Source organism: Elephas maximus, chromosome 25 (genome assembly GCF_024166365.1).
Source record: "Elephas maximus indicus isolate mEleMax1 chromosome 25, mEleMax1 primary haplotype, whole genome shotgun sequence".
NCBI lineage: Eukaryota > Metazoa > Chordata > Mammalia > Proboscidea > Elephantidae > Elephas > Elephas maximus.
The window spans coordinates 20,543,323-20,568,638 of record NC_064843.1 but is presented as its reverse complement, the minus strand read 5'-3'; the positions used below and the strand labels follow the sequence as shown (position 1 = coordinate 20,568,638).

General features: G+C 43.3%; 1 protein-coding gene across 4 annotated transcripts in view; it reads left to right on the top strand.

The window, feature by feature from the left end:
- Nucleotides 1-25,316, top strand: part of ARFGEF2 (ADP ribosylation factor guanine nucleotide exchange factor 2) — an 89,773-nt gene that overhangs the window by 45,908 nt on the left and 18,549 nt on the right. For all 4 annotated transcript variants that reach the window (XM_049868870.1, XM_049868869.1, XM_049868868.1 and 1 more), the window contains 14 exons: nt 1,820-1,931; nt 2,468-2,673; nt 4,660-4,744; nt 4,846-5,017; nt 5,628-5,779; nt 6,770-6,898; nt 8,139-8,297; nt 10,790-10,937; nt 13,425-13,524; nt 14,974-15,014; nt 15,114-15,283; nt 17,372-17,523; nt 22,763-22,935; nt 24,274-24,434. In XM_049868870.1, the coding sequence (XP_049724827.1) occupies nt 1,820-1,931; nt 2,468-2,673; nt 4,660-4,744; nt 4,846-5,017; nt 5,628-5,779; nt 6,770-6,898; nt 8,139-8,297; nt 10,790-10,937; nt 13,425-13,524; nt 14,974-15,014; nt 15,114-15,283; nt 17,372-17,523; nt 22,763-22,935; nt 24,274-24,434 (1,960 nt within the window). The remainder of the gene's footprint in view (nt 1-1,819; nt 1,932-2,467; nt 2,674-4,659; nt 4,745-4,845; nt 5,018-5,627; nt 5,780-6,769; nt 6,899-8,138; nt 8,298-10,789; nt 10,938-13,424; nt 13,525-14,973; nt 15,015-15,113; nt 15,284-17,371; nt 17,524-22,762; nt 22,936-24,273; nt 24,435-25,316) is intronic.

Here is a 25,316-nt window from a genome sequence, read left to right as displayed (position 1 = left end):
CTGCTCTGGCAGAATCTCCTGGGAAGTCCGACAAAGCCTGTCTTTTCTGGGAACCTGGGACTGACTCCTGAAGGGAAAATGCCAGTTACAAAAAGCTAATCCTGGCACCTGGCACCTGTAGATGAGCTTAATTGCAACAAGGAGAGTGCAAGAAAGAGAGAATTTAGTACCTTTGTGTGGTTGATGCCTGGCTTTTTTTTTTTCCCTAACGAAAAAATTAAAACAATTTAGAAAACACAAAAAACTATAAAGCAAGAATATAACAATCGCTCTTAATGTTGCTACTTGGAGGAAATCCGTATTGGTAACATTTTTTTCCAACAGTATATTATGAACATTTCAAGATACAGGAAAATTAACATTTCCCAAGTTTGTTTATGTATATATTTTTTCTGAACCATTTGAAAGTAATTTGTAGACATCATGAAACTTCAGCCCCACATCTTTGAAAAACAAGGACATTCTTCCATATAACCACAGCATCATCAACACGCCATCGGTAAATCTTGTGTTTATTTCCAGTCTTTTACACAAATCCACACACAATCTCCTGTTCTGTCCAGTTTTTGAATGATGGAGTAGCTTAGTAAATTCAGTTTATTTTAAAAGTGGAAGTGACCGTATTTATTTGGTGATTGAAGTGTTGATCTCCTCATTTCCGCTTTCACCATCCCACATCCCTCCAGTCTATTCTAACAGCTAATGTCATCTTGTAAAAAAAACATAAATCAGGTCTTCTCACTCCCCTGCCCCACATCATTCCAGGTTTCTTCTTGTCCTCCTTGATAAGCTTCCGGCTTCCTCACTCACCTCATCCCCTGAGTTACACAATGCCTTTTCAGTCACTCGAACACTTCAAACTCTCACCGCCTCTATGTCCTCTGCTTGGAATACTCTTGACTCTTTTTCATTCTTCAGGCTTGGCAAACCATTACTTCCTCAAAGAGACCTCCCATAACCATGATATCTTAACACGTCCCTGAGTTATTCTCTGTCCTTGGACCCTATTTCTGTCCTTCCTTCACAGTGCTTGCCCCAGTGTGTGCTTAATATATGAGTGCGATTCTCCAGTGCAGAGCCTGGTAAAAAATAAGTTGAATTTATACAATAGTTAGTTTTGTCTGCCTCTAACAAAAAATATAACAGTGCTTAAACTCTGTATTTCTCTCTCAAGAGAAAGAAATCCAAAAGCGAACAGCCCAGGGCTCTTATGCTGGCTCTGTGGACATCAGAGATTCAGGCTCCTTTTATCTTTCTGCTTCACCATCTTTAGCACATGCTTTTCATCTTCAGGGTTGCCTCTTGGTGTAAATTGACTGCTGGGGCACCAGCCATCACACATATATTCTGGGTAAGAAGAAGAGGAAAAGGGCAAAAGATTGTACCTCCCAGCTGAGTCTGTTTTGTTTAAGGATCTTTCTAGAAGTCAATAATGTCTCCCTTAAGCAAAGGGACCTACTCCCTTTTATTGTAGGTTCATATTCAGCTTTATCACTTGTAAGAAGACTTTAATCACATAGCCATGCTTTGCTTAAAGGAGACAGGGAAATACAGTTTTTGTCTAGGTGGTTGTGTGCTCAGCTAAATATCTAGGATTACATTAGTGTTGGGGAAGGGGAGAACAACCAGCAGACTCTGCTATATATGACTCAGAAACTGAAGCTGGCATTCAGAAAAGCTACCAGGACACAGGGAGCCTTCCTAGCTGATATGTGGTGACTTGTTTGTAGTATTTTCTATTGTAATTTGCCTCAACTGCCAGCTTTTTCCATCCAGATTTTGAAGTGAGCAACCTGTGTCCCATCTCTTGTTGAGGCAGGTTCAACAAAAAGCCCAAGAGGGGGATCCAGTTTCTCCAGGAACAAGGAATGCTGGGAACGTCAGTTGAAGACATTGCCCAATTTCTGCACCAGGAGGAGCGCCTAGATTCTGTAAGGCTGGGGGTTATGGCACTTGTAGGCAGGTTCCATCAGGTGATTCTGACACCTCCTGGACTTTAACCTAGAGATTGGCTGACCTGAGTACTATGGCTATTGTCCAGACACCTGATTACAGCAGTCCAGCATGTGCCTTTGCAGTGTTGCAGAAAGCTCTTCGGTGGGAACAAACCAGCCTCCTGACAGGTGGCTGTGTATTTGGTGGAATAGCATCAGAGCGATGTGTCTTTTGATGGCTAGAAACTGTTCTTCTGGCTGCACATCTGCAGCTAACCTCCCTCCTGAGCGTGCCATGTCATTCCCTCTGCTTTTAGGGCTCTCTGCCTCCTCTCCCTTCATCCGTGGCAGGACAGACTAACCCAGGGATGGTTGGGTGGATGCGGGCTCAGGGATTGCCCAGCTCTTCTAACAGTCCAGCCTGTTCTGGGCGTTTAAGCCAGGGCCGTCCGTTCCCCGCTTTGGCTGAAGTGAGTTTGGTGGTGGGTTCATATTCAGTGATTTCTAGATGTGAGTGAGTATGTATGCTTCAGACCCAAGTAGGTGAATTTCTGGGAGACAGCATGAGGTTCAACAAGGAGGTGATGTATGCCTACGTTGACCAGCTCGACTTCTGCGAAAAGGAGTTCGTCTCAGCCCTGCGGACGTTCCTCGAAGGTTTCCGCCTACCCGGGGAGGCCCAGAAGATTGATCGGTTAATGGAGAAGTTTGCCGCAAGATACATAGAGTGCAACCAGGGGTGAGCACCGTGTTTGAGTCCCTCCCACTTCAGGTGTATCTTTGCCTACCTCAGAACATCAGTCTTTGGTTGGGGGACGGGTTTACTCTATCTAAATCTGTGTCAAGCAGCTGCAGTTTCTCTTCACCGTGTGCCAGGCACTGTGCTAAGGAGCTACCTCATTTAAGCCTCATAGCAGCCCTATGTCTGTCTCCATTCTACAGATAAGGAGACTGAGCACAGGAGAGGTTAAGTAACTTGCCCAAGAGCATACAACTAGAGCCCATGCTGTTGAAGACTAGACCTTCGGGCATCTCTTTCCTAATCAAGAAGAGCTCTCTGATATACATGGTAGATCTTAAGAATTGGGGTTTTTCTTGACTACACCCTGATGAGCAGGTTACAAAGATGGTAGCATAATTAACAAAAAATACCTAAGTATGTGATTTTCATCTTGGCACCTTTTTTGGTGGGTGCTTCGTGTTTTTATATGAAGTGGGGATAGAAAAGGGAGTGAGCTTTCTGAAACACCTCCTGTGTGTCAGCTGTGCGGTGGGTCTTACATGCATTGTTTCTCTAACGGTGACCCTGGGATAGTACCTGTGTTTTACAGATGAGAAAACTGAGGCTTTAGGAGATGAAACAATCTGTCCAAGTATCAGTCAGCTAGTAAGTGCAGAGACCAGATTGAATATGAATTTGTCTCGCTCAAAAGCTCATACCTTTTCCTCTGAGCATGAAGTTTAAAATGTCTGAGTGTACTGTGAACGAGATTTGGAAACTGTTCAATGGAAACGTTTTTGCCTCTTAAGTCAACTTGGTTTCCATACTAATTGGCCCCAGTAGGACCAATGGAGGGCAGGCTGTCTCCATGAGACAGCATGGTCAGCAAAGGCAGCAGCTGGTCATTTTAACCTCCTGGACATTAGAATTCACTGGGAAGACATAAATAGAGGTTATTGACCTTAACTATATCTCCTGTCTGGACCTGGAGGCCTTGGTCTGTTTTCCTTAGTCAGTAAACCTGTGACCCAGTTAAATTTCGTGTTAGAATGTAGACGTTTTGTTGTATTCGTCGGAATTCCTCCCTTGGGCCAGTTTGCACAGGCCAGTTTTTCTCGCTTCAGCTGCACATCCTGTGAGGCTATGCATCCAGATTTTTGTTTTGTTTTGTTTTTCCTTCTTTTCTTGCCCAAGGCAAAAAAAAGTCAAACTTCACTGGCATTTTGTTTAGAACAACATAAATATTTTCCTCTGTATTTCTACTGTTAAATATTATAATACGCAATGAAGCTGTAAATAACTAATAACTAAAAAACAGTTAAGGAGAGCTGGTGGTGCAGACGGTTAAGCGCTTGGCCACAGACCGGAAGGTTGGCAGCTCAAACCCACCCAGCAGCTCCCCGGGAGAAAGAGCTGGTGGTCTGCTCTCGTAAAGATTACAGCCTAGAAAACTCTGTGGGGCATTTGGGGTAGTTCTACTTTGTCACATGGGGTCACTATGAGTGGGAATTGACTCGACGGCACCTAACAGCAGTTTTAGTCATGGCACTGCACGTGGCACAAGATAGACGCTCCCAGGAACTGGACTAGAGTGAGGCAAGCAAGGCACCTTGGCTGCGTATGTAAGGAGGCCTCACTTCCACGGTGCGTCCAGTGCAGGGCCGGCCCCTGAGAGAGGGCCTCCTTGAATTGTGGGCCTGGGTGCCTCACTTGCCTGACTCTAATCCCGTGTCTTGACCCTAGTCTCGATCCTAGATGTTCCTTACGGGTCTTTTGTAAAAACTGACTTGAAACTACTTGATTCAAAGAAACCTAGGACCTGACGCATAGCCTTAACTAGCTTTTTCCACTTTCTGGGTCAATAATGTTGGGTGGTGATGAAAACAAGAACCCCCTTGACTAATGTGGCCTCCCATGGAGCAGTCGGCCTGCTTTCAGTGAAGTGTGCCTCCATTAGCGTTGTACCCCCTTCATTGCCTTTACATCTGGACTCTTGTCTTCTAGGCAAACTCTGTTTGCTAGTGCTGACACTGCCTACGTCCTAGCGTACTCAATTATCATGCTGACTACCGACTTGCACAGTCCTCAGGTAAAATATTTTAATGATTTGTGTATCGCAGTAGCTAAGTAAATAGCTTTATTTGGGTCATTGGATATTTTAAAAAATGTTTTTTTTTTTTTTAATTTCAGGTAAAAAATAAAATGACAAAAGAGCAGTATATTAAGATGAATCGGGGTATCAATGATAGTAAAGACCTACCAGAAGAATATCTCTCCAGCATCTATGAAGAGATAGAAGGCAAGAAAATTGCAATGAAAGAAACAAAAGAGCATACGATCGCAACCAAATCTACTAAGCAGAGTAAGGTCTAATGAAAATTCTGTTAATTCCAATTTCCTAGTGTATCTGAATGCACGACTAAGTATGATGGTAAATGTAATTTACGTATCTAGAAATCTTACTAGGAAGTATTAATTGTGGTGATGCTAGCTCTTTCATAATATTACCGTCTTCTTGCTACATTTTTGATTTGGAACAAGAGGGAATTTAAGTAATTTGAGAGCTAAATTACAAAAAGAAAAAAATGTTTCTTAAGACTTTGCTCTAATTCCTGTGGTGATTGTGCCAGGCTTGATTAAAATTTTGATAGGTAAGCCCCCTGTGAAGCTATTCATTTCTTTATTTAAGAGACAGCAGAGTGTTCTGGTTTACAGTTCAGGCTCTGGAGTGCCACTGCCTGGGTTCAGGTCCCAGCTCTTGTACTTATTAGCTGTGTGACCCTGGTTAAGTTACTTAACCTCGCTGTGCCTCATTTGCCCCATCTGTAAAATAGTAATGATACTAATAACAGCCACATGAGATGATTGGGAGAGTTTATGAGTTAATCGTAAATCTTTTGGAACAGGGCCTGGCACATAGGAAGCACTCGGTTAGTGGTAGCTGCTATTATCATGCTTTTGTTTCTTTGTAGGTGTAGCTAGTGAAAAGCAGCGACGACTACTGTACAATTTGGAGATGGAACAAATGGCGAAAACAGCCAAAGCTCTGATGGAGGCCGTGAGCCATGCCAAAGCCCCGTTTACAAGTGCCACTCACTTGGACCACGTCCGGCCAATGTTCAAAGTGAGTACCCTAAGAAGGCAGAGGGGCTTGATGCTGGAGTCGAGCGGCAGGAGGCTGACCAGGGATTTGATAATGGTGAGGAGGTTAAGGAGAGGCAAGGCCAGATTTGGGTGCTTCTCTCTGAACAGAACTGAAGTGGGTCCTTTGCAGATGCTCCCTGGTGATGCTGGGGAGTTAGCAGCACCAGCCAAGAGCATGGACTTGGAGTCAGAAGGTCTGGTTTCGAATCCTGACTTTGCCACTGTGTAGTTGTGTGACCCCAACTTCTCCATCGCCTGTAGGACAAGAGATAAGGTTGCTGTGAGGACTGCTGGGAGGATTGAATGAATTACTATCTATTCAGACAAAAGATAAAGAGGCAGTTTTGTTGAGACATCTCACCTCAGGGGCCTCAGGGTTAGTTTATCAGATTAGATTAAGTGGAAGTAAGATAATACCCTCGCGGTCTCTCTGTTTTAAAAATGTCTGAAAAAGATACATCTTCAGTTTCCATTTGGGTGATCAACTCTAGATATTTATGAGCTTTTATTTCCAGGGAATTCACAATAAGGTTGGCAGAAAAGTAAAGTCTAAGTAATTTGAAATTGAGACGTTTCAGTAAATTAAGTTTATAGAACAGACGTTGCCTACAGGTTTTGTTTTGCATGCCAACCTCTGATCGGTCATGGCTGCCTGGTGCACTGTGTAAAGAAGGATCTTAAGCCCCATATAGACTCAGCAGGGAATGGGGTCTGTGGGTGATTAGTGATGTCTGCCAAGAACACAGGTCCGTGTAATAGTAGCACACTAGCCATGTAGTGTAATAGTAGCACACTAGCCATCCTTCATTTTGAGCTGTCTAATTAGTAAGGAACACAGCTATAGTGATGACCGCAATTCAGGAGGAACTGTTTTCTATGGTAAATAGATCGAAATCGAAACACAGTGAACTGGCCTCTAAATGCCCTTCCCATGCTAAATTCTGGATGCTGTTGAAACCTTCCTTGTTAGCTGGTTTGGACGCCACTCTTGGCAGCCTACAGCATCGGGCTGCAGAACTGCGATGACACTGAAGTCGCCTCCCTGTGTTTGGAAGGCATCCGCTGTGCAATCCGAATCGCCTGCATCTTCGGAATGCAGGTGGGTATACATCGACAAGCCTCCACAGGTGCTGCTGGGCTGTGTTCTTTTAGATGTGGCCAAACTTAGAAACTATCAGAAGTTTCCAGCTAGCCAAAAGTCTCAGCAAACTACTTACTCACACCCACTGAGGAGAAACCCATAGGTTTGTGCTGGCCACAGCCTCATTCGAGGGAAAGATTAGAGATTTAGATTAAAGCCTTCAAGGTTAGGCAGAGTCCAAACTACTTGATTAAAAATTGGATGTGACCAAATGGTCTTCCTACCCATCTTCCAGACTTCCCTGCCTTGGTGCTTAAAGTGGTGTTTTTTTTTTTTTAAGGGGTCAGTTTTTATTATAGTTTCTCTTTTTCCTAGTTCTTCTCTGGGGAAACATAATTTAATGCAAGTGTTATCTGTAAACCTTTTGAATCTCAAAAATTTCAAAAAAATAAAATACAGTTGTCAAACTGTAATAAAATCTGGAGGTTTCAATCCCATGCCTTGCTATCTAAATTAGTAAGGATTTGCACTCATTTATTTTGAAAAACTCAGTCTTCTCTTTCCATTCCTTTTAGTTAGACTTTTTCTTCTGTACCAGGACCACAGCTGTGTTCCTTCCTAACCACATGACATTGGCCCAGCTAACATCTCTCTGAGACACCATGTATTTCCTCATTTGTAGACTTGAGAAGACAGACCTCCCTCGCAGGGTTGTTGTAGATATTCAAATTTATGTGACGTGCTTAGCATCCAAGAGATTCTTCCTCTGCTCCCTCCCAGGGCATGGAACATGGGACAGACGAGTTTGATTGCAATCTCTTAGAAAGGAGAGGGTTAGTTCTCAGACAGGTGGTGGTGCACAGGAAGCTTCACTGGGATGTTCCAGTAGCAGGAGGAGACCAGCCTGCAATAACCATGAGCCCTGGTGGTGCAGTGGTTAAGCACTCGGCTGCTAATCAGAAGGTCGCCAGTTGAAACCCAGCAGCCACTACGTGGGAGTGAGATGTGGCAGTCTGCTTTGGTAAACATTACAGCCATGGAAACCCTAGGGAGCAGTTCTACTCTGTCCTATAGGGTCACCATGAGTTAAAATCAATTCGACAGCAAGGGATTTGGTTTTGACATGGTTTAGCGTGCATAAAGCCTGTTGACGTGTATACAGAAGTGTCCGGGAAGTCCGGTGCACCAGTCCCGTAGATGCGAAGACAGACACGCTAAGGGTGGAATCACAGTGTTCTCTCTTGGGCTTTCGTTACAGCTAGAACGAGATGCCTATGTTCAGGCGCTCGCTCGCTTCTCCCTACTGACCGCCAGCTCCAGCATCACGGAAATGAAGCAGAAAAACATCGACACCATAAAGACGCTTATTACAGTGGCTCACACCGATGGCAACTACCTGGGGAATTCCTGGCACGAGGTGTGTGTCTCATGACAACTCCATAATTGCCTTTTCTTAGATGGCAGAACGTATGGATTAAAAGAGTTAAAAAAAAGAAAAAGGTGTTAGGAAAACCGTCTAACGCTGTGAGAAGATGTAAGAATGGTGGGGGAGAAGTGTCTGATCTCCTCTGACCCCACTAGGGGAAGGAGAACCAAGACCAGCAGCCCAAGGCCGATTTCTATGAGTAGAAGTCACACACGCCTCCTCTCTGCCATCTCTACAAATTCTGACACCAACGGTCCCTCCCACAGCACCCTCTACTGGGTTTGATAATTCATTGCAACGGCCACAAAGAACTCACAGACCATACTCAAAATTATGGGGTTTGTTAGGGAAGTAAGAGTTAAAATTCAGGCTCAAGAACACTCAGACTGCAGTGTTCTTCCATTGGGATAGCCTCTCCCCAGCTATGCTCACAGGCACGCCTCTCCCTGGCCCTCAGTCTCTGCCCAAAGGCACTCAGCTTTTTCTCTCCATGGGCCAGGAACCTTACCGTGCTAGGGTTTGGCCGCTGGGGCTCTCCGTCCTTGGTGGTGGTGGTGGTGGGCTCCTCCTCCCTGCTCTGGAATTGGCCTTCTTTTAAGGCAAAACTGACCGATCCCCTTGGTAGGCCACAGTTACCTATTACACAGTCACCTGGGTGGGAATTGCAAGCCCACGCCTAAGAAAGGCCACGCACACAAGTAATTAATCGCACCACAGATGATCACGGTATATTAAAAAGTCTTCGTAAAACATTGTGTAAGGCATGGTCCCTTTTGCCAGACAAATACAGAGTTTGAAGTTTGAGAGGATAAACCAGAATGTTAACACTGTATCTTAGGGATAGAATTATGGAGACTTTTTATTTCAAAAACCCTATTGAGCAGTTCTACTCTGCATATATAGGGTCACCATGAGTCAGAATCGACTTGACAGTAACAAACTTCAACAATTCTTATTTTCTTTTTCTTGAATCATATTTTTATAATTTTTCTTCTGTATGTATTACTTTTTTTTTTAATTTTTATTATGCAGGGGGTCAAAGTTTACAGAGCAAATGAGTTTCCCATTCGATGGTTTGTACACACGGTGTTCTGTGACATTGGTTTCATTCCCCGCAGTGTGTCAGCACTCTCCCATTACCATCCTAGGCTCCCTGTTTTGTTTCATCCTAAACCTTCCCATCTTTGTTTTTGGGCAACTGTTGCCCTTTCGATCTCATTTAATTGATTGTTCTAATGAGCATGTTCCTCTCGGGTGTTACTGTTTATTTCGGGGGACTGTCTGTTGTTTGGCTGGAAACCCAAAGAGTAGAGGTTAAGAGTTTGGCTGCTAACCAAAAGGTCGGCAGTTCAAATCCACTGGGCGCTCCTTGGAAACCCTGTGGGGCAGTTCTAACCTGTCCTATAGGGTCACTGTGAGTTGGAATGAACTTGACAGCAGCAGGTATCGTTTAGCTGAAAGGTGGTCTCCAGGAATGGCTTCAGTTCTAGTTCAGAAGGTGTCTTAGGGCTGTAGTCTTGGGGGTTCCTCCAGTCTGTGCCAGACCAGCAAGTCTGATCTTTTTTGTGAATTTGAGTTTTTGTTCTACAGATTTTCTCCTGCTCTGTCTGGGACCCTGTGTTGTGATCCTAGTCAGAGTCGTTGGTAGCGGTGGCTAGGCACCATCTAGTTCTTCTGGTCTCGGGGTTGTATAGGCAGTGGTTCATGTGGTCCATTAGTCCTTTGGACAAATTACTCCCTTGAGTGTTTGGTTTTCTTTACTCTCCTTTGCTCTGAACACTAAGAGACCAGTAGTATCTTAGATGGCCACTCACAAGCTTTTGAGACCCCAGATGCTACTCACCCAAGTAGGATGCAGAACTTTGTGTTTATGAACTATGTTGTACCATTTGACATAGCTGTCCTGAGTCTGTGGTCCTTCACCTCATATGTCTTAGTTTTTATTTAGAGAGAAAACTATGGAATAATAGAGATAAAACCATGGAGAGTGATAGGACTGTGTTGATGTAGAAAGAAAATTGTTTTCAGCCTGTAACCCCCCTGCCCCCTCCATCTAATTAGTTGAGAGAAACTGGCTCTGGAGCATGGAAGCATGGTGGGTGGAATCCCAGCTCCAGTTAAATACTGCTTCTCTATTGAGCACTTAATTAAAAAACTTAATTAGATTTGGTAAACATCTATAGGGTATAACTCTATTGTACCAACTCTTTTTTTCTTTTTCTTTTTTTCCAACTTTTCTTTTGCTCATTTGCTCAGTCTGTTTTCAAGACCCATTCTGAAAGGGTTGTCTAGCCAGGACCCTTGCTATGCCTTGGCCAATCATTCTATCTTCTAGGGAAACAATCCAAAGACCCCCAGTTTTATCTTCATCTTGAAACACTGCTTATTTGAAAATACTCTTTAATGACTGTTGCATAAGATGACAGTGTCCTTCTGTAAGCTGTGAAGCAGGAACTCATTTCTTCTTGCCTTTGTTCCATTAGATCTTGAAATGCATCAGCCAGCTGGAGCTCGCTCAGCTAATAGGAACCGGTGTGAAGACCCGCTACCTGTCTGGGTCTGGGCGTGAAAGAGAGGGGAGTCTGAAGAGCCACACGTTGGCGGGAGAAGAGTTCATGGGCCTTGGTCTCGGTAAGATGCCAGCCCTGCGGTCATGGATTCACAAGTCAACTGGCTTGTCAGGACTGTCACATAAACTGTCTCTTCCTTAGGTGCAGCTAACACTGTGTTTATTGCTGGAAGTCCTGCTTCAACTCTCTTAATTGTGCTCAACTATTGAGTGAAATGCCTAGCTGACAGAAATCAGCAGTGTGTATCACTTTTCTTTCCATAAAACGAAAAAAACCTGTTGCCGTTGAGTTGATTCCAGCTTATAGCAACCCTGTAGGATAGGGTAGAACTGCCCCACTGAGTTTCCAAGGAGCGCCTGGTGGATTTGAACTGCCGACCTTTTGGTTAGCAGCTGTAGCACTTAACCACTACGCCACCAGGGTTTCCTTTTTTCCATATAGATAACTATATTGCGGGGGAGGCCTTGGCTTTAGAAAGGGTACAGCTTTAGTGCCTGGTATTAAAGGGCTGTATACATGTCCTTCTGGGATTCATCATTTCTCCCATGTTTGTTTGGAGGGCTTTTATTAAAGGGTATCCTTACCGCGAAGGTAGATTTACTTTGTGCTTTCAATTGGATTGAGAGACTCTCCTGTCAGTGATGTGAAAGCAATGTAATAAAATATAGTCAAAAGAACAAACATGTAGGCCACGTTCTGAGCCCTCACTTTATATATTTAATTCATTTAATCCTCGCAACACCCCAGTGAGATAGAGACTGTTGTTGTTGTGTGCCATCAAGTCCATTCCAAGTCATAGCAGCCCTGTGGGACAGAGTAGAACTGCCCCATAGGGTTTCCAAGACTGTAATCTTTACGGAGCAGATCTCCAGGTCTTTCTCCCATGGAGCTCCTTGCGAGTTCAGACCACCAACCTTTCAGGTTAGCAGCTGAGCGCTTAGCCACTGCACCACCAGAACTCCTTAGAGACTGTTACCATCCCCATTTTGTATATGAGGAAACTGAGGCACACAGGGGTGAAGGGACTTGAGCAGGGTCACACTGCCAGGAAGTGTCTGAGGCCGAGGCAGAATTAAATCAAGGACATCAGATTGCAGAGTCAGCTCCCAGGCCCCATGCACAGTGGTTAGACTAGTACAGCGTCGTGGTGAAAAGCGTGGACTCTGAAGATGGGGGTTGTAATAGCACCTGCTTTATAGGGTCCTTGTGAAGATGAGTGGAATGGAATCCTGTAAAGCACCCAGAGCATTCAGCAAGTATGAGCGTTACATGTTCTGGGGCCTCTGATTAGTATCAGTTGATCCTAATTTGTTTTCCTAATATCAGCACTTAATACTATAAAAATGTAAAAGGCTGCACCTGGTCCTCACTTACCGACTATCTCGTTATCCGATTATTGAATTTCATGTTTACGACAACGGTAAAAAAAAAAAAAAATCTACTGTCCAACTATCTTGCATATTATTGAGGCAGCAGGCATGGCAACAACGGCTGCAGAGCATCCCCTCCCTCGAGGAGGGTCTCCCAGTGACCTCCAGGAAGCTGGACCGCGCTGCCCTGAGCTTTTGCTCCCTCCTGCCTGTGGGGCATCTCATCCAGCTGCCATGTGGGGCTGGCTTCCTCCATGGCCAGGGCCCCCAGGCCCACACTCAGGCAGCACCAGGCCAGCAGGCACCTGTTTGGGGTTCCCAGCTCCTATGCAGCCTGAGGCCCTGTAGCTCAAAATTGCTATCTGGCGGGAAGGGAGGAAAGAAAGAGGCCTCAGAGAGGGAGTTTGGAAGAAATGCATGTGAGTTTAATGACATCCCAAAGCCGAACAGGGCCCAAAGCCTCTGCCTTGGTGGGGCCAGTTGCACAGCCAGGCTCCCAGCGTCCTCGCAGGAAACCCTGAGCCTCAGTGATTCACCAGGCCAGGAGGGCAAGCAGACTCTGGGATTGTGAACACAGAGCTTGCAGGGGTGGGAGCAGAGCACTGGAGGTGGCTCTGCGAGGGAGGCTCTGTGGAAGAAGGTGAAGTGGTTAAGCCGTGGGCCCTCCAATCACGCCAGCCCAGCTTTATCCTTCTTTGTCTCCTCCAGTCCTCCTCCTCCACAGAAGAATGATCCATAACTGGACTTAGCACAGTGGTGAGCACATCAGTTAATCTTGGCTGTTATTATTTCGGTGGTCATATTTTCTAAATAAACAAACTTGGAGAAACTGATGGTCTGAAAACAGGAAGAAAAAAATCCTCTGTTTGCACATAACGCCAATTTTCGAGTAACAGCCGGGTCTTATAGAAGCTAACCGTGTCAGTAAGTGAGGAGTGTGCGTGTAGAGAAAGGGCAATGGTTGGTATGAACAGGGAGCTTGTAATAAGGATGGTTATTTTAACTGTCAGATGCCAAAACATAAGTTTAATTTTATTGTCATCAGTTGGTTTTTTTTGGCCTGTGGAGCCATTCTCATGTATGACCCTTGTCTCTGCATAGTTGACACCACAGGGTACTTCGTTCTACATACTTGACTGTGTTTGAAGCACTTACCAGTGTTGTGCATTGTGTTTCAGGTAACTTGGTGAGCGGTGGAGTGGATAAAAGACAGATGGCCAGCTTCCAGGAATCGGTTGGTGAAACCAGTTCACAGAGCGTAGTCGTAGCTGTGGACAGGTAATGAATGTTTGTTTTCCAGGGAGGCTGGACTCCCTGGTGGCTTGGTGTCCTATGTAGTAACCAGATGCGAATGATACATCATTTGTTCGACTGCTATGAGTATTGTCAGCTCCAGATTTACTCAAGCTAAAAAAAATGAAAAGTGGCACTCGTGATGTATCACTAATAACCTTCACGTGCATTAGAATTTTGACCTTGAATTGTGTTGTGAACTTTTAAAAGATTATAACTTTAATATTGTGAGAAAATGTCACAAACAAGAGTTTTCCCTCGTGCTGATGTTTTAAATTGCCTTGTTTCCTTCGCAAAAATTACTTGAAAAAAAAAAACTCAGAGTTTAGGATCTAAAACCTGCTCATGAGTGAGAGTTGGCAGAGTTGACAGTTTCCATTTCTTTCTCTTCAGAACGTTTCTATTAGTTCTGTTTACTTAGAACTTGACCTTAAAACCCAGGAGAAATGCTTATATGCTTGTTTGAAGGTACTCACTAGGTACCGGTGCGTGAAGTGTGAATTTTCTTTAAAATCGAGACATTTTTGAAAATTCTTACTGAACAGTCACGTAAGCCACTCTCTGATGTTTCATGACCTGCGCCAGGTACGTATGAAATGCAGACAACCTGAGGAGGTTAGCGGTACGGAATTGTTGACATAACACATACATAATTCTGTCAGAACGGTTCTTCTAGTGTTTTAAATTCTTCATCTACTTATTTTGAAGAACTTGCTCCTGTTGCTTCTTTTTCTCGTCAAGAATTGCCTGTAATGTAATTTACTTTTGACAGACTTTCCCCACTTTTTCCAATTTGATTTATACTTACAGAACAAGGTGTTTATTTCTCCATTACCCACACATTTCTTTCTTGTTTCTCTGTGGGGTAGTAGACATTAGAAAAGGAGCCCTAGTGGTACAATGGTTAAGCGTTCTGCTGCTAATTGAAAGGTTGGTAGTTCAGACTCACCCAGTAGCTCCAGGGGAGATTACAGCATAGAAGACCCTGTGGGGCAGTTCTGCTGTGTCACATGGGGTTGCTATGAGTTGAAATTGACTCAACGGCACCCAATAACAACAGACATTAGAAATCTTGCCCAGCACCCTTTTATGTGCTATTGCATTTCTTTTTATTGAACATATTCAATATATATTTGTTGAATATAATTCACATATCGTAAGAGTAGGTTCTTATAGGTCCCTACTCCGTCATTCCCTCTGACATCACGTGATATTACATTTTAACTCCTAGCCCCTTCAATATGTCTTTTTTTCTTTATCAGCGTAGGCATTTTCTGCCCTCACCTCAGTTCGTTGACCAGTTCTATCCTTGTGATGCTTTGTTGTTTCTTTTATTTAGAAAAGTTTTCTTTCTCCCTTTGCAGAGTTTTTGAGGTTGAAGCTTTATCTTCCAAATCTAACTCTTATTTTATTATGTCCAAATTGCCTTTCTAGAATTTTTACTGGCTCTACCAGACTGGATGGAAATGCAATCGGTATGTATCTGACTCACCTGTGGCAGCTACAGCAGCCTTCATGCTGTGACTGACCATGACTAATGAGGCCTCGTGTGTGTTGTTGGGTCTGGCCTGTAGTTGACTTTGTCCACTGGCTGTGTGCTGTGTCCATGGACGAGCTGGCTTCCCCCCACCACCCTCGTATGTTCAGCTTGCAGAAGATTGTCGAGATATCATACTACAACATGAATCGGATCCGGCTGCAGTGGTCCCGAATATGGCATGTGATTGGAAATCACTTTAATAAGGTAACACTTGAAACTCAAAAACTGTGCCATCTCTACCCCCACCCCAAAATGCAAGCAACTAAATTTAAAGAGAAGTGATAAGCACTTAAAGAGTTGACCTGTTTTTTAGTTGTCTATCATTCATTTTTCTGTGGAGTCAAGGGTAGCTCAATGGAAATAACAGCTAAACCAGAATAGCGATTACTCATTTATTCCACAAGATCTTCTGGCTAACAGCTGTGGAAACTTTTGTTCTCTTACAAATGATTATCTAAAAAGTGTTTTCGTAAACATTTTCTTAACCCTTAAAGTCTAGATTTCTTGTTCAGTGGGACTTCTTTCCAGAGACGGAACATCAGTTTGTACATTTCCCACCTGTGACTCTGCCTGTCAGAACTGTACGTGCCAATTCTCAGTTGATCTGTGGGCCACTTACGGGCAAGCTTGGGACGTAGGCTGGCAGGTAGTAATTAGACATTCCATGGTGGTCATCTTCATTGCAAATGTTTGCTCCATCAACTCGGTGCTGTTGAGCACAACGTCTGGAAAACCAACTTACTTACTCGGGGGTTCTTCATTCTTCCCACCACCTGGGAAAAGTGTTGTGTGATCCTTGTGAACTGGATCACATGAGCATCCACATGAAGACATGGTAGATGGCTGAGTATAGCTGTAACTTAGCTCTCAGAATTCTAGCAGGGCCGTTTTAATAGTCGGTAGCCCTCTTCTAAACCAGGGCAGATAGGGGAGGTGGGCAGGTGGGGTGCAAATCTGCAGAATAAGTGTGGTGTGTATTCTCGAAGCATGTGTTTTACCTGGATTTTTAGGATGGAAATATTCTTTTTATTAGTCTCTAATTAGATGAACATTACTTGAGTACATTCTCCCTGTTTACAAAAAAAATTAGAGCCCAAAACACTTTGACCACCCCAACCTGGCTCTTCCCAAAGCTAATTATTCTTATCAGGTTGATGTGTATCTTCCTGACTTTTTTCTAGGCACTTGTATGTACTCAGAAATGTAGGAATTATTGTCTTGATTTGTTCTGCATTTCAAAAAAAAAGCATAAGTAGCATTCTACATATCGTTTTGTACTTCTTGCACTTAGCAAGGAATCTTAAAGATTTAGCCATGTTGGCTTATGGAGATTTACTCTTTCTTTTTAACTGCCAAATAGTATTATGTATATGAATGTATTTTTATGTAGCCATTTTCCTATTGATGTTCCCAATTATTCTTTATTATAAATGATACTGTTGAGTTATTTTTGTTAAACAAGACATTTTCAGGTCAGACCACATTGCAGTGAAATTTGTCACTTGGACCAGGCCACTGCAAGGTGTCCCCAGATCCCTTGGCTGGTACTGGTGGGAAACATTCCCTCTGCTCTGCTTTTAAGGGTTCTTCTTGAGGGAAAAGTGTGAGAAGCACCAACCGAATATGTGCCAATAACTCCAATTCCTTAAAGTAGATAAACCATGTTGATATTGTGGGTGTCATCAAGTTGATTTTTGACTCATAGTGACCACATGGGACAGAGTAGAAATGCCCCATAGGATTTCCTTGGCTATAATCATTACAGGAGCAGATCACCAGGTCTTTCTTCCATGGAGCCTCTGGGTGGGTTTGAACAACTAACCTTTCAGTTAGCAGCCGGGCACTTAACCATTGTGCCACCAGGGTTCCTTAGATAAACCGTAAACAAGTACAGTTTGCAAGGAAATTGAAAAGCCTCAATATTTCTGGTAAGTTTTTTGAGGCTAATGATATTTGTTTACACTTATTTGCTTTAGGTGGCAGACATAGGCAAGTATAAGAAAGCTTTACATTGACTATACGGTCTTTTGACCCCCCTCATGTATGTTTGGATAAAATTAAATAGCACATTTTTAGAGCACTCTGAGTTAAATGTGCAATACAGACCTTTTGTCATTGTCCTTAAAAAATATTGGACAGGTCATAGCCAAGGAATACCACTTTCTTTTCTCTTTGGGTGAATTTTCCCAGAGAATTTGTTTGGAAGGTCGAGTACTCATTTTTGACGTTCAGAACCTCAGATACACCGGAGTTTGACTGTGCCTTTTTTACCTCATTTCTGCTCCTGCTCAGGTTGGCTGTAACCCCAATGAAGACGTGGCCATCTTTGCTGTTGACTCATTAAGGCAACTCTCTATGAAGTTTCTTGAGAAGGGAGAATTAGCCAACTTCCGTTTCCAGAAGGATTTTCTGAGACCCTTTGAGCATATTATGAAGAAAAACAGGTATGTACTTTGTTCCAGAAGACTCTGGTTAGATTTGCCCCTCCTGACACTAACCACATGGTTAATTTGTTCCTCCCTTGTTGGTTTTTTTTGTTGTTGTTGGTGGTGGAAGCAGATAGAATGAACAGATTGTGACTCACATCTATTGTCCCTAAGATCTGTGTGTAACCCTTCCCATAAGGAGCGATTACACCATTGCAATTAGTAGAAATGTGTCATGCGTCCTTGCTGGTGCTGGTGCCAGGAAGATTGAAGAGAAAGTCACTGCTGAGGCAGCCCCAGACAGGGCAGAAATTACTTGACCTCTGACCATTATGACAGGGATCACAATAGAGGGTCCCAGACAGAGCGGGAGAAAAACGTAGAACAAAATTCAAGTTCACTAAAAAAGACCAGACTTACTTGCCTGACAGAGACTAGAGGAACCCTCGAGACTGGCCCCTGGACACCCTGATAACTCAGAACTGAAGCCACTCCAAAAGGCTGCCTTTCAGCCAAAGTATTAGACAGCCCTATAAAACAAACAGTAACGGGTGAGGAACATACTTCTTAGTTCAGTCAAGTGTATGAGACCAAATGGGCAACACCTGCCCAAAAGCAAAGACGAGAAGGCAGGAAGGGACAAGAAAACTGGATGAATGGACACGGGAAACCTGGAGTAGAAAGAGAAAGGGGGAGAGTGCTGACACATGGCGGGGATTTTGCAACCAATGTCACGAAACAATTTGTGTATAAATTTTTGAATGAGAAACTAGTTTGCACTGTAAACTTTGACCTAAAGCACAATAAAATTAAAAAAAAAAAAAAAATTACATGACCAGCATTCCTGCTCCGGAGAAATGATAAAAGAGGTTAGGACACCTGTTCCCCTGAAGCCTAGTTATTAAGGCCTGCCATCTGCTGGGTCCTATTCGAAATGCTGAGAATACACAATACAGAAAGCATTCAGAAATCCCTGTTTAGGTTGAGCCCTGGATTGATAATCACTGCAGCTGGGTGATGGATATATGGGAGTTCATTCTACAGTCCTCTCTACTTTTTTATACTGGTATGTTTGAAATTTTCCATGATAAAATGAATCTGTGTTTATATTGTGGTGGGGTAGATAAATAAATGTTTGGTGAATCAGTAGGTAATAAGTGCTCTGAAAAAAAGTAAACCAAGATAAGAGGATGGGGTAGAACTGCTCCTTTATTTAAACCAGAAAACCAAACTTGTTGTCATCGAGTTGATCCCGACTCATAGTGACCCTATAGGACAGACTGGAACTGCCCCATAGGGTTTCCCAGGCTGCAGATTGCTACATCTTTCTCCTGCGGAGCAGCTGGTCGGTTCGAACTGCCAACCTTTTGATTAGCAACCAAGCGCTTAACCACTGCACCACCAGGATTCCTTTGCTCTTTTATATAGGGCAGTCAGTAAAGATGGGTTTGTAAAGGTGGCCCTTAAACAAAGACCTGAAAGAAGTGAGGAATGCCAGGGATGGCTCTATACTGTCTTGTGAAAGGTGTCATAAGCAAAAGGATGAGCAGGAGCAAAAGCCCTGCAGCAGGAGCACTTGGCACAGTGAAGGAGTAGCCAGGAGGCCAGTGTGGCCGGAGCAGAGCAAACAAGCCAGAGAGGTAGAAGATGAACCCCAGTGGTAGCCGGGGCCTAGATCATGTAGAATCTGGTCAGCCGTTCTAAGCACTTTAGCTTGCTCTCTGTGAGAGATGGAAGCCATTGGAGGCCTTTGAGCAGAGAAGTGGTCTGACGTGTTTTTTAAAGAACCACCCGTCATTGCTCCCTGGAAAATGAGAAGCAGTTGCACGAGTTAGGAAGGCTCTGTAGTTGTCCAGGCTTGGACCAGGGTGGTAGCAGTGGCCATGGAGAGATGTGCTGGCATTGGATTCCATGTGCATGCGCTGGCTGGTAGAATTAGCTGTGCGGCATGAGAGAAAGGTGTTGTCTTTGTCTCCTAGTACTGCTGTAACAAAAGTACCACAAGTATGTGGCTTTGAAAAACATTTATTTTTCTTATAGGTTAGGAGGCTAGAAGTCCAAATTCAGGACATGGGCTCTAGGGTAAGGCTTTCTCTGTCAGCCCTGGGGGAAGGTCCGTGTGGCCCTGGTGTCCCCTGTTACTTGGCAACCCTCACTGTGCTCCAGGTTCCCCAGTTTCTGCTTGCTTGTCTCTCTGTCTACTGCTGCTCAGCACTCAGGTGATCAGGTTTAGGACACACCCTGCACTGACTGGGCCTCGTTAATATAGAGAAAACCGTTTTCCTAAAGGGGATCACAGCCACAGGTATAGGGGTTAGGATTCGAACACATTTTGGGGAAGGCCACGTTTTAGTCCAGAACAGGTATCAAGGATGACTTTGGGCACACCCTTTGCCCCTAAGCAGATGCTGCAGATCTGCTGTAATGTTTCCAAAAGCATTCTGATGATACGCGTCAGGGACTTAGTACTTCTGTGCCTCACGGCCATAAACCTCTCCTAAGGAGTTAATTTGAACTACAGGAAAACATTGTGAGTCATGTAAAATAGTTTGAATAAAAACTGGAAGCTATCTAAAAGTAAATAATGGTATGGTTATAACATGGAATGTTGTACAGCTGTTAAAAATATACACAAAATTTATGACACAGGGAAATGCTTAATAAACCAAAAACCAAACCAAGCCCGGTGCCGTCAAGTCGATTCCAACTCATAGCGACCCTATAGGACAGCGTAGAACTGCCCCATAGAGTTTCCAAGGAGCGTCTGGCGGATTCAAACTGCTGACCCTTTGGTTAGCAGCCGTAGCACTTAACCATTACGCCACCAGGGTTTCTCTCCTTGCTTCTCTAAATGACCTTTCCTATTATTAATTAGTATGGGTCCAGCAGACAAACATGAATGTTGTTTTTAGCCAGGTGAAATTCAAAAGTCAAATCAGCAATTCCAAAGCTACCCTAATGCCTTTCAAAGGAAGTGCTATAGAAGTGATAGGTTTGCTTACCCTTGCTTCTTGCTATTTGTGGGATACCGTATTTTTATGCAAATAACATGTGTTCTACAATTTTTTGCCAACCATACTCTTCCCCCATGAGTTATTTTTGTAAGCACGCTATACCAGTATTTTTTTTTTACATGTTATTATAAAAACAGCTATCATAGTGTACTTTCAGAAATACCTCACCAGGGGAGGTTGTGGTTGGAAAACAAACATAGAGCATGCGTGTTATTTGTGTAAAAATACAGTAATAGAGCTCACTGTATAATGGAACACGTCTTAATAGGTTTCAAGACATGTATACTAGCCTATTACAAGTATTCAGGGTGCTACCGTATTTTACATAGGAGCCATTTCTGAAAGTGGGCCATTTTTTCTGTTTTCAGGTTTTGTTAAGTTTTTAAATAATTAAATTAAAAATATTGTTTCTTTAGTTATATACGTATACTGTGATCCGGGGGTATGTGTTTATCATACATAAGTATACCTGACCAAAAATCTAAGAGAATATGCACTAAGAATTTAGAAATGATTATCTCTGGGTAGCTAAATTATGAGTGTATTAGTCAAAATGTTTTGGCCAGGAGCAAAAAAAACGAATAACAATGGCTTAAACCACAAGTCTGTGTATTGTTAACAAGAAACAAGAGTCAAGCATCCCAACTTCGGTTCTATAGCCCAAAATTGTCATGGAAGGCCCAGGCTTTTTCCATCCTTTTGTCCTGCCATCTACAGTGTTGGCTTTTTATCCTTGAACTCCTTGTTTCATGGTTGCAGGATCGTGGCTATTAATCCCAGCAGCATGCTGTGCTCAGAATGGGAACAAGAGGAAAAGGGGCAAAGCCAACCATGTATGTTCCTTCTAAGACAAGAGTGAAAACTTTCCCAGAAGCCCCCGACCCCTGTAGACTTTCTCTTGTATCTAACAGTTCATATAGCTCCCCTAACTTCAAGGGAGGCTGGAAAATTCAGTAAAGGCAGATTGCCTTATACCATTTGTGATTTGTTCCCTGTAGTTGGGTCTGTTCCCACCCAGATGAAATCAGAGTTCTCTTGTTAAGGGGTGAGGGAATGGCTATTGGGTAGGCAACTAATAGTTTCTGCTACTGTCTTGTTTTTTTCTTTTTGTTGTCTCTAATTTTTTTATGGATAACATTGCAAAGAATGGGAATTCCAGAACACTCAATTGTGCTCATGAGGAACCTGTACATAGACCAAGAGGCAGTTGTTCGAGGAGAATAAGGGGATACTGCATGGTTTAAAGTCTGGAAAGGTGTGCATCAGGGTTGTATCATTTCACCGTACTTATTCATTCTGTTCTGAGCAAATAATCCAAGAAACTGGACTATATGAAGAAGAATACAGCATCAGGATTGAAGGAAGACTCATTAACAACCTGCGATATGCAGATGACACAGCCTTGCTTGCTGAAAGCAAAGAGGACTTAAAACATAAAGAAAACAAAAATCCTCACAACTGGACCAATAATAAGCAACATCAGGATAAATGAAGAAAAGAGTGAAGTCAGTAATTTCATTTTACTTTGATCCACAGTCAACAGCTGTGGAAACAGCAGTCAAGAAATCAAATGACACATTGCATTGGGCAGATCTGCTGCAAAAGACCTCTTTAAAAGTATTAAAAAGCAAAGATATCACTTTAAGAACTAAGGTGCACCTGGCCCAAGCCATGGTGTCTTCAATCCCCTCATATGCATGCAAAAGCTGGACAATGAATAAGAAAGACCCAGGAATTGATGCCTTTGAATTATGGTGTTGGTGAGGAATATTGAATATATACACCATGGACTACCAGAAGAACGAACAAATCTATCCTGGAAGAAGTACAGCCAGAATGATCCTTAGAAGCAAGAATGGTGAGACTTCATCTCACATACTTTGGACATGTTATCAGGAGGGACCAGTCCGTGGAGAAGGACATCATGCTTGGTAGAGGGTCAGCCAAAAAGAAGAAGACTCTCAGTGAGATGGATTGACAGTAGCTGCAAGAATGGGCTCAAGCATAACAATTATGAGGATGGTGCAGAATTGGGCAGCGTTTCATTCTGTTGTATGTCGGGTTGCTATAAGTTGGAACCAACTCAACGGCACCTAACAGCATTTTTAAAAATAAACGTGGATTACTTGTACATTAAAAAAAAAATTTTTTTTTCAAGCGCTCTTTCTAAGTAATGTGCTAGATTCACTGCTCTTCCCATTTTCCAAAGTAGAGATGACATGGCTGCCCCATTCTTTCCTCAGGTCTCCAACCATCCGAGACATGGTGATCCGCTGCATTGCCCAGATGGTGAATTCCCAGGCAGCTAACATTCGCTCAGGCTGGAAGAACATCTTCACCGTGTTCCACCAGGCAGCCTCCGATCACGACGGAAACATCGTGGAGCTGGCCTTCCAGACCACAGGCCACATTGTCAGTAAGTGGCTCTGTTCCCTCCTGACCAGCATCCCACCTGCAAGTCTAGGAGAGTGACTACTTATTTGCTGTCTCTTTTACTCCAAAAGGGGCTTGTTTCTCCTCTTGTGTGATATGATCATGTGCCAGGTGGTCAGTTCAAAGCACTTGGCACTCATTAATCCATTAATCTTCAAAACAACCCTATGAAGGAAATACCATTATTTCTCCCATTTTACTAAAGAGAAACTGAGACACAGTGAAGTAGGACCACTTGTCTGAGGTCCCTCACTAGGAAGTGGTGGAGCCAGGACTCACACCCAGGCCATCCAGCCCCAACGTTGATGCAGTATTCCACCACCCTGTACTGACCAGAAGTCTCTGGTTCTGCCTGTGATCACTAACAAGATATTTACTTGGTCATTGGGGAAACTGTGAGGCACCCAGTTACTTTTTACCTTTGAGGTCTCTTAATTTTTTGTAAGCTTCTTGCTACCGATATTTTTCTCTTAGGTGATATTTGTAGGATTTTGAGAACTTGGATTTCTAAATTGCCTTTCAGCTCATTGTGCCTTCTTCACTTGCTCTTCACCAGGCTCCAGGGAGGTAGCAGGAGGTGTGTCTCAGGAGGGAAATGGCCAGGGAAGGCAGGGATGTGTTCAGGATCATGGAACTGGGGTCAGAGCTTTGCTCGGTGCTAATCTCTTTTGGATAGACCTCTGTGGGTTGGCTTCATGCACAGATCCATTTTTATATCTTACATAGTTCCTCGAGTCAGCTGTATCCTAAAATGAATTAAGTTGTAACGGACACATTGGTATCCTGGTAAATGTTAGTTTTCTCACAGCTTGCCCTCTCTCACTTCCTTAGGGTCTCTTCTTAGATAGGCCCTCTTCAGAGAGTCCTTCCTTCATCACTGCCTAAGCAACCCCTCCTACCCTCTGTCCCCTTGCCCGGCACTCACTCCACCAGAGCCTATTCTATATGTATGGTGACTTACGCGATTATTGTCCATCTTGTTCTTTGGAGCTCAGTTTGTTCACCTCTGTACCCCCAGGCATACGTCCATGCTTTGCACATAATTGACACTCAGTAAATATATGTAGAATGAATGACTATTTGAACCTTTACATCATTGCTTGAGCTCAGGGAACCAGTTTAGCCCGAGATGTGCTCAATACATTTATTCTTAAATAACTTAATGAGAATAACAGTCTTCTAGAGATACTGACATGCTTTTCTTAGAATTTCACGAAAGTAATTGTCTCTGGTTTATAGATTTTTTTGTTTTCGTTTTGTTTTATGAATGTCCATTTCTAAATCCTGGCCTTAAATATACATATGCTGTTTGTTTCCCCAGCTACTATTTTCCAGCACCACTTCCCTGCAGCCATCGATTCCTTTCAGGACGCGGTGAAGTGCTTATCAGAGTTTGCGTGCAACGTCGCTTTCCCTGATACCAGCATGGAAGCCATCCGGCTCATCCGTTTCTGTGGGAGATACGTCTCTGAGAGGCCCCGGGTATGGTTTTCTTCTCCTTGTTCACATGGACAGTGAGGGCAGAAGGGCTCTTTTGGGACAAGAACACACCACTGACAAAGAGCTTCCCAGCTGCTCTTTCAGAATTGTGTTTGCCCTAAACAAAGTGTTTCTTTCAAAATGCTACCAGCACAGGGGTTTTACTTTTCTGTTATTTTGTATGTATGAAATCATTTTTTTTTAAAAACTGAACTTTCATATGGTTTTCTGTAAATAGGTCTTTTTTTTTTTTTTTTTTTAAAGAAAATAGTATTTTTGCTTTTTTTGGCAAAGCCAAAGAAGCTAGACCTTCCTATTTGAAAAAAAAAAAAATGTCTTTTAGGAAATGGTATTATGCCATCGTGATGTGGCCAAGAAATCACATTTAAAAATCAGCCTTCATCTTCTTCTGAAAATGTTTGGAGTCTTTCTGTTATACTTCACTTTTCTAAAGAGACCTACTTGGTTTAAATGACAGTGTCCCCAGGCACTGAAATTGGGGCGGAAACAGCACATCTAAACTCTGATGACCTCTACATACTTCTTAGTAAGCATTCTTTAGAGAACTGTAAACCTTTAAGATGATATGTCTAGTGACTAAGATACGAACATGATGAGAACGAACGAATATTGATTGTACACGTACTATATCTCAGGCACCATTCTAGGTATTTTCAGACCTATTGGAAACCCTGGTAGCATAGTGGTTAAGAACTACGGCTGCTAACCACAAGGTCGGCAGTTCAGATCCACCAGGCGCTCCTTGGAAACCATATGGGGCAGTTCTACTCTATCCCATGAGTTGGAATGGACCCGATGGCAACAGGTTTGGTTTTTTTTTCAATGAGGTAAATAATTATATCCCCATTGTACAGGGAAAGTAAC